This window comes from Carex rostrata, chromosome 6 (genome assembly GCF_964058835.1).
Source record: "Carex rostrata chromosome 6, lpCarRost1.2, whole genome shotgun sequence".
NCBI classification, from domain to species: domain Eukaryota; kingdom Viridiplantae; phylum Streptophyta; class Magnoliopsida; order Poales; family Cyperaceae; genus Carex; species Carex rostrata.
In genome coordinates, this window is record NC_135923.1 from 13,681,332 (window position 1) to 13,689,415 (window position 8,084).

The 8,084-nt window shown below is 35.4% G+C and overlaps 2 protein-coding genes across 3 annotated transcripts; one reads left to right on the top strand and one right to left on the bottom strand.

Moving 5' to 3' along the window:
- Positions 1 to 1,808: 1,808 nt before the first annotated feature.
- LOC144555928 (ribosomal RNA-processing 7 protein) lies at positions 1,809 to 4,887 on the bottom strand. 2 transcript variants are annotated; one of them, XM_078304371.1, is made up of 8 exons: positions 4,671 to 4,887; positions 4,402 to 4,551; positions 3,757 to 3,918; positions 3,618 to 3,671; positions 3,355 to 3,525; positions 2,945 to 3,042; positions 2,391 to 2,601; positions 1,809 to 2,005 (listed from the first exon to the last, which is right to left on the bottom strand). In XM_078304371.1, exons 1-8 carry the CDS (start codon positions 4,678 to 4,680, stop codon positions 1,920 to 1,922), a joined length of 942 nt encoding a protein of 313 aa, XP_078160497.1. In that variant the 5' UTR covers positions 4,681 to 4,887; the 3' UTR covers positions 1,809 to 1,919. The 2 variants fall into 2 exon arrangements, with proteins under 2 accessions (XP_078160497.1, XP_078160496.1); XM_078304370.1 differs by having other exon boundaries at positions 3,757 to 3,909; positions 4,671 to 4,848.
- A 394-nt stretch (positions 4,888 to 5,281) lies between these two features.
- On the top strand, positions 5,282 to 7,171 carry LOC144555216 (Ribosomal protein L7Ae/L30e/S12e/Gadd45 family protein). Its single transcript, XM_078303468.1, has 4 exons — positions 5,282 to 5,511; positions 5,600 to 5,669; positions 5,881 to 5,986; positions 6,712 to 7,171. Exons 1-4 carry the CDS (start codon positions 5,385 to 5,387, stop codon positions 6,871 to 6,873), a joined length of 465 nt encoding a protein of 154 aa, XP_078159594.1. The 5' UTR covers positions 5,282 to 5,384; the 3' UTR covers positions 6,874 to 7,171.
- Positions 7,172 to 8,084: the final 913 nt, after the last annotated feature.

The window sequence follows — 8,084 nt, forward strand, 5'->3', positions numbered from 1 at the left end:
AAAATATCCTTTGATGGAATGTAGTATGTGAGAGTAAGGACCAAGGTGGTCTTGGTATCCTTTGATGGAATGTAGTATGGTTTCAGAACGGCCCCTTCTGTATGTTCTCCTTTTTGGAGATCTATTCTAAAAGATCATGCGGTAATTAATTTAGGCCTTAATAAAGAAATAGGTAATGGTAGAATAACTGCATTTTGGTTAGATAGATGGTTTACTGAACATGCTTTGCAACATCTATATCCCAATTTGTTTTCAATTGTTTATAATAGGTTTATTTATGTGGCAGATGCTTTTGCTAACTCCTTACAATTGTCTTTCAAGAGACAACTTATGGGTATTTACTTAGTAGAATGAAATGCTTTGTAATTTCAATTTCAACATTTTACTTTATCTGATCAGCTAGAGGATAAGCTTATATGGCGTTGGTCTCAGGATGATAATTTTACTAATCATTCTTTCTATAAGTGGTTGGAATATGGAGGAATACCAAATAAAGAGTATTCAACCATTTGGAAATCTCATATGCCTTTGAAAATTAAAATTTTCTTATGGTTAGTTAGAAGGGACAAAATACTTATCAAACTCAATTTAGTAGCTAAAAGGTGGCAAGGGGATACTACGTGTGTTTTTTGTGATCAACCATTGAGCACTGATCATTTGTTCACTCAATGCTATTTTATTAGATTAATTTGGATATGGATTGCAAATTATAATAATTTTGTTTATAGTTGTTATACTTTAGATGATTTATGGATGATTGATGCTTCTATTCATTTAAAAGATAACCAAGTTATATTAGCATCATTCACAAAGTAAGATAAGTTAAAAAAATAATTGAATAACATATGCATGACAGCATGCAAAATTCTCCTTCCTCTTTTTCCTCTCTTGCCACTCATGCAAAACTTCTCTGAATACTATTTTTTCCCAAAGAAGACTTAATTATTCACTGATATTAAATTTAAATTGCGCATATGTTAAATTATGTCATTTAATTTCTCATTTATAATTTACCAGTAATTAATGCTTCTGCTTTATTTCTTTCTTGTTATTCTTGTGCTTAATTTTGTTGTTGATTGTGGAGCAGGATATCATGAATGACAATAACAAAGGGATGAATTATATACCACTGTTCTAAATAGCTCGCTATAGCATTTTTGAACTCTAAACACTAAGTTATAGCATCAAAACACGCTATTTGAGCTATGGACGCTATAGCGGTAATAGTGGCCCGCTATTGCGCATAGCGTGTAGCGCAAATATAGCGCGCTATGCAACATGAGTTTTTTTTTTTAATTTATATGGCTTTAAATAAAGGCTCAAACTAGACTTTTAACCGTGATTTTTTTTTTTGCAATTGATGTACTAAGCTTTATATTGAACTATTAATTATTAAATGAGAGATAAACGCTATGGCGCGATAAACGCCTTAAATTATACCCTGTCAAGAGTTTAGGATGAAGTGACGAATAACAAGTGATATGTAACCAGTGCCACAGCCAATCATTTGATGCGCGCCAACGTGGCAGCATGTGCACTAATTTGCACTTAGTAAAGACTAAAGAGATTTATTTGATGTGTGATGCTGATTTTTCATTAATCCTGACTAATCTTATAAAATTTATAGAAATTTAATTTGCGATAATGAATGCATCAATTAAGAAATTAGATGCGAAGAGAAATAAGCTGCCAACTCGGCTTTTCCCTTGAGAATCTTTTTTTTCTCTAAACTCGATAACCTACAGACCTTAATAATCGCATGGTAAAAATTACAAAACTGAGCTTAATGCTGATTAAAAATCACACCAGAAGTCAATAAACCCACTGATTCAGTAACGGCCAGGTAAGACACATACTATCCAGGACAGAGAAAATTACAGCATCAAATACTTCAAAATTTTGGTGAAACAAAAAAATAATTAATACGGACGGAATTTCCTGGCAGCTCTCAACTCTTGTATGCGCCTTTTGTCCTGCTCGAATTTCTCCTGAAGCATCATTAACTCTGCAGCACAAATCAGAATAATAAGCTCACTCATTTGTTAGCCTTGTTAAACATAAGGGCATTGTGTTGCTCGATTTCTTAATGGCCAGAAATGTAATTTAAAAGAAAACATAAAAAAAGAAAAGGAAAAAAAGATCCCTTCATATCCTGCTGTGTTGATACCATTCCTTAACCAACCAAATCTCAATCAGTACCTATCGTTCTAATTGCATTCTTTTTGTTCATTTATTGTGCTCATTTCAGAGCTCAATTGATGCACCAAAATACACTAGCATACCGGTACCAACTCAGGAGTCACAGTGGATGGAGCTAACTCAAAGTCACAATTATATTGCAATGGAAAAATAAATATTAACGGAACTTCACTACAAGGAAAGAAGTATACCATTTCTCCGGGCATCTCGTCTTTGGAACCTGTAAAAGTCGAGAGTGACTTCCTTACTCTTCTTCTTGGACATTTTATCAAGCACAGCAGCTGGTGCAACTGAACCTACTGTAATTCCACTTTCAGCATCTGTTGTCTTCTTCCTGCCTTTGTGGTGTGCCACAACTGTCCAGCCCCCTTCTGCTGCTGCTGCTTCTCTCTCTTGTTTTTCCTGTTTTCAGAACAATTTGTTATGTTTATTCTTCAAATTTGTAGAATTCCAATTTGTTTTCAGGACAACTGTAGACATTTGTGTATGCATGTTTACAGGTTTTCCTAATGGAACCAGTCTATTTTCTCCTTTTTTTGGGCTTTATTTTTAACTCACATTGCCAGAACTCTCTCACCTTCTCATTTGGGGAAGGGCTTTACGGTAAAAAAAGAAAAGAAAATTACAGAACAGGAATAAATAAGAGATAAGAAAACCAGCTTAACACACAAAAAAAAGAAAATTAACACAACTCTTATTTTTAGAAGTAAAGAAAAACTGGTTGTGTGAGCCAATGAACATTTACCTGCTCAAGTTTTGCCTCATGATCAGATATAAAATCATCTATTCTTTGTTGAAGCACATCCATCCCTGGTCTGCTCTCCTTGTATTCCATAAGCCATTCTGTTGAAAATATCCTCTGTTAAGTCTGTTATATTACACACTTACAAATTGATTTCAAATATAATGCAGAGCAGTGTCAAATCTACAACACTACAGCCTATAATTAGCATGCCACCTAGTTACCACTACATATTGTACACTGCCTGTCACATACTAGTAAACTTGACTGGTATTATTACAATATTCAGTATCTGGAATGTTAATTCACAGTGATAAAATTAATATCAAAAGTTTAAAAAGTGTACCCAATTGAATAATTTATATATCCAATTAAGTCCCACCAATAAAAGTTCTAAATCTCAAAATTCATACTTTTCATTCCCCTTGAATAATCTTCATCGACTGATGAGATCTCTTCGGCATTTTCCTCATCCATCTCAATACTTTCTTTTAATTTCTTCTCCTTAAGATCCCGCTCCTCAGGCTTTGATTGAATATCCTGCTTCTTGATAATTTGGTTTTTCCCTTTCTTTTTCCCCTTTTCTGTCAAAAGTTAAACACAGCAAAACATTGCTTTGAACACTTACAAGTTGGAATATTTATTTTTTGAATGGACCATAGGGTCTGGAACTTACTCAGTTTCTTTTTTGACATGCTGATTGACTCTCCCTGATTACCCAAGTCATCACCTAACAAATAAAATTTGACAAACTTTCTGTAATAAGACATCGATAGGAAGAAAACACATGAACACTTAATAGCATCAATCCATACCAGGTGAAACTGCTTTTTCTTCTTTCTTGCCAGAGATTCTCTCTTCATTGTCAGCCTCTGAAGAGCTCTTAAGCTTAGGCAATATTTTGTCTTTCAATTTCTTTTTCTTTATCTTAGTCAATGTACTTTTCCCAGATTTTACCGATTTTAGACCTTCAGTATCTAACATATATGGAGTAGGAATTAAAGATCATCACAAAGGTCATATATAAAAATATTTACGAATGAACCTAACATAAATAGGTAATAAGTAATCACTTTGCAAAAGAGAAAAAAAAATATACCAAAACTACTACTCTGTAAAATTTACCAGTTTAGCAACTAACTACTAAACAACAGATACTGATAACATGCTTGGTTCAGTACCACTTCAATAGTTCCAGTACAAGATGCAGTCCCGGCAGAACAAGAGAACACAGGAATCTTACCAATTCAGTCCATTGTTACACCCTTTTTGATATTTTTCTCTAAATCCTCAGTGTGCTGGTCTTTAAGCACAAGTCAAGTAAAGTACCAAATTGACCAGTTCAAGGCATAATCACTCAACTAGGTTACAATTTAATTTGGCAATATAAGGATTCATGAGACCGGTAGGGAATGTATCAATCAAAATTGTGATTTCGGGTCTCAGGGTTTAAACTAAACCTTTTGCAACTACTAAACTGTGCTTGCTCCCCATGGCAAGGTTAACTCCTGCCGCTTCATTCACAACTTTTCTCTTCTTAAATTTTTTCTCTGGTTTCAATTTAAGCATCCCCTTCGTCTTCAATTTTTCTTCTCGCTTCTCTTTCTTTTCTACATATAATAAAATCAGAAAAAGATGCAGTTAGCATTTAAAATTCAACACTCAGAAATTATAACACTACCATTCAATTATTGTCGAAGAACAAAATAACAGTTGAGAAGAACGAGACCTTTTGCCATTGGTTTGAAGCCAAAAGAGAGAGCTAAGCTTTCAGAAGTAAAAGAAAAAACACTCCAGGTTAACTGCGTCGCTGGTTGGGATAACGAAGAGAGAACGAAATGGAGAGAAGGAGCCTTGGAACAATGGAGAAGATGCGGCGGCCGGCGGCTAGGAGAGTGAGAAACTGGGAATACAACAAGCAAGGAGAAAGGGAGCGGAATTTTTTTTTTTTTTTTCTATTTTAACTCGTAACTGAAGCGAAGAAGACCAGGGTTTTAGTTCACCTTTCGCCAGCGCCAAATCAATTCTCGTCAAATACCTACGCTCCGTGCGCAATTTCGTTAGACGATTTTAACGCTTCCAAATCGCGACAAATCTTCTCTTCTCCCGTTTGCTTGATTGCTTCTTCGTTCCGATCGGCCGAAGAGAATTGATTTTCTTTCTGATTCGCGTTTTCCACTCCAAAGAGCTTTCCGATCAGACCTTAAAATTCTTTACAAACCGAAAGTAAGGTCCGTAAAACCCAGTAAGAGCCCAATAAGAATGTAGTAGGCCCAATTTAACATTTTTTTTTCCAGGACCCAACCCGAAACGACAAAGGCGGAGTTGAGTTCCCTGCCTCCAGGCCTCTACCAAAAGTCTAAAACCCTAGCGCGTTGGAAAACCTAAACCCTTGTAAACTATCAGCACCGCCACCAAGGAGGAGAAAGTAGAGAGAGGCGACATGGGGAGCGACAGCGAGACAGAGAGGTCGGGGAAAGATAAGAAGAAAATCAACTCGCTCATGCCTATCGCCAAGCCGCTCGCCGGGAAGAAGCTCTGCAAGAAAACTTTCAAGCTCGTCCGAAGAGGTGCTCATCTTTATTTTTTATCTTTGTTTTGTCCCTCAGAATTTGGATTTTTGTGTAATTTGTTCTTCTGATATTTTTTCTCGCTCAGCTGCTGAAGCGAAGTGCTTGCGGAGAGGAGTGAAGGAAGTGGTTAAGAGCATCCGCCGAGGCAACAAGGGGTTAGTCTTCTTTTTATTTGTAACTTGATTTAATTAAATCACTTGGTTAACTTTTGTAGCACATCTGTTTAGATTGATAGTGCTGGATAACTTAGCAACCTTAATATAAGGGCATTAATGTAGCTTGATGAGATATGTACCATACCAGACTGATAAAGTTTATGTTGTGTAATCCTGCTGATATGTTGTTTATTGATTTTGATCTACCTAGGCTGTGTGTAATAGCTGGAAATATTTCTCCAATTGATGTGATCACGCATTTGCCGATATTATGTGAAGAATCTGGCATTCCATACATTTATGTGCCTACAAAGGAGGTCAGTAGACTACATCTAGTATTCTTGTGTTTTTCCTAGAAATCAGAGTAGCTTAGGCTTAACCATGCGGGATTCATTGTTGAACGAGGAAATCTATAGACTTTAATTAAATTTAAGTAATAAACTCAAAAGTTTGCACAGCTAATCACGTTGGTTATATTAGCCTGGTGTTCGTTATGAATCATAAAATGTTAACGTTACTATTGCGTGCTGAGTATCTTTAACAGAAGAACAATTCCTTATAGGTGCTAATTAAGTAGAGAGTATATAATGCTACCAGTTAATGCCAGTCAATTAGTTTTCATAATTGTAAAGGTGTTTTTTGACCATGTTATATATTTTCTGCCTCTCTGAGTGACCAACATAAGTTGCATAGCCTGAATGAAGGGGACATTTTCACTAGTGCCCCTGTGAAACCTTGAATCCTTGATATATTGCATCCATGGTTTGTAAATTTAGAAATGTGGTGCAAGCTCCTGTTAGGATAACAGATATCTGTAGACCCTGAAATACAATTTGTTTCTTTGGCACTTTCGTTTAGCAATTTGTTTGAATCACCTTCTTCCTTGCCATTTCACTTATAAAATATTCTGAAGGTACTTTTCTCCTCTTTTAGAGGAATACTGGTATTATTGTATTTTTCAGGGCTCTACATGATATGTAAAGTTTGTGCAAAAGTACCTTAAAATTAATCATGCATTTCTTGTGCTTTTTTCAATTGATAGGATCTAGCCAATGCTGGGGCAACAAAGAGGCCAACATGTTGTGTTCTGGTCTCGACTAAGCCAGCCAAAGGGGAGCTTGAGGCAGAGGTGAAAGAGAAATTGCAATCAGACTACGACCAGGTCACATCAGAAATTGTTCTGCTTACATCAAGCATGTACTGAGAACATGTACCAAAAATTTGTACTCTGTGAGATGTGATCTACCAAGCCTGAGCCATGTTTTCTGCATGATGTGCTTTTTCATGACGGTGATATGTCATGATGTTGAGATATGCTGTAGTTTTATTAGGGATTTTCATTGTAGGGGACTGGTATGAGATGCTTTGTAATTTTGAGATTTTCATATTGAAATTTAGTTATGCTTAGTGTTTACTTGTTACCACTTACCAGTGTCATATGGTATTGCGTGCTGTGCTTATGGAATGTCTATTTTAAAAAAAAGTGATATATTCTAATCAAATCCGGGGCTTTAAATATTCTTACTGTATTATGACCAAGACATGGCTTTCTTTCAAAGGATCAGGTTTTGTTTTCATCTGATTTCTGGTGATACATGCGGGGAATGGCATTTTGAGCATTTAGTCCGTTACTGTTCCTCAGTGATAATTAGAGTGGGAAAAATGGCACGGCGGAGTCTGTTCCGTTATGGAACGGCACGGCATGTGTGTTGGTTATGTGCTGTGGTCATTTACGTGTTGTGACTATCTTTAGAAACTTTGGCATGACACGTCACAGCCTCACGGGAAAGATCTAATCACGGTATAGTATGTGATCATGTGAGTCACGTGTAATAAGGCTATTAGATCTTGACTAAATAGTAAATTTTGAATAAAATAACTAAAATTAGTGGCGAAGCCATGATTTGAGTCAGGAGTAGGCAGAAATCAAGTCTGAGTTCGAATAAATTAACAGATTTGGGTTCGAATAACATACAATTTACATAAAAGGTAAAAGTTTTAGTTTGTTATTGTTACAAATATTATATGAAGATAAGTAGAGGAAAATTGTGCAAACATTATCCCAATTTACATAAAAGGTAAAAGTTTTAGTTTGTTATTGTTACAAAATTAATATTATATGAAGATAAGTAGAGGAAAATTGTGCAAACATTATCCCATAAAAGAAAGGAACAACATGGACATCAGCTTAAACTAGAAAAAATATACAAAATATACTTCCTAATTAATACACTAGGTTGGACAATTGTACAATTGTTCTTTTGTATGTTGGGGATATACATTAATATTTATACATTTGGCCGGACATGGTTTATTATGAATTAATTCATACTTTCAGAACAATACACTACACCATACATACACTAGGTCCATTTAATATTTATAATGCTTAAAGTTTTTTTTTTTTTTTTTCTT

Bases quoted from the DNA above. Each gene is read 5' to 3' on its own strand.
- LOC144555928 (XM_078304371.1), bottom strand. The intron at 3,672-3,756 runs GTATGGATTGAT...TTTATTTGTTAG, and splicing joins AGAAAAAGCAGTTTCACCTG to GTGATGACTTGGGTAATCAG. The intron at 2,006-2,390 runs GTATACTTCTTT...TTTGTGCTGCAG, and splicing joins ACGAGATGCCCGGAGAAATG to AGTTAATGATGCTTCAGGAG.
- LOC144555216 (XM_078303468.1), top strand. From the start codon at position 5,385: ATGGGGAGCGACAGCGAGACAGAGAGGTCGGGGAAAGATAAGAAGAAA. The intron at 5,512-5,599 runs GTGCTCATCTTT...TTTCTCGCTCAG, and splicing joins TTTCAAGCTCGTCCGAAGAG to CTGCTGAAGCGAAGTGCTTG. The intron at 5,670-5,880 runs GTTAGTCTTCTT...TGATCTACCTAG, and splicing joins ATCCGCCGAGGCAACAAGGG to GCTGTGTGTAATAGCTGGAA.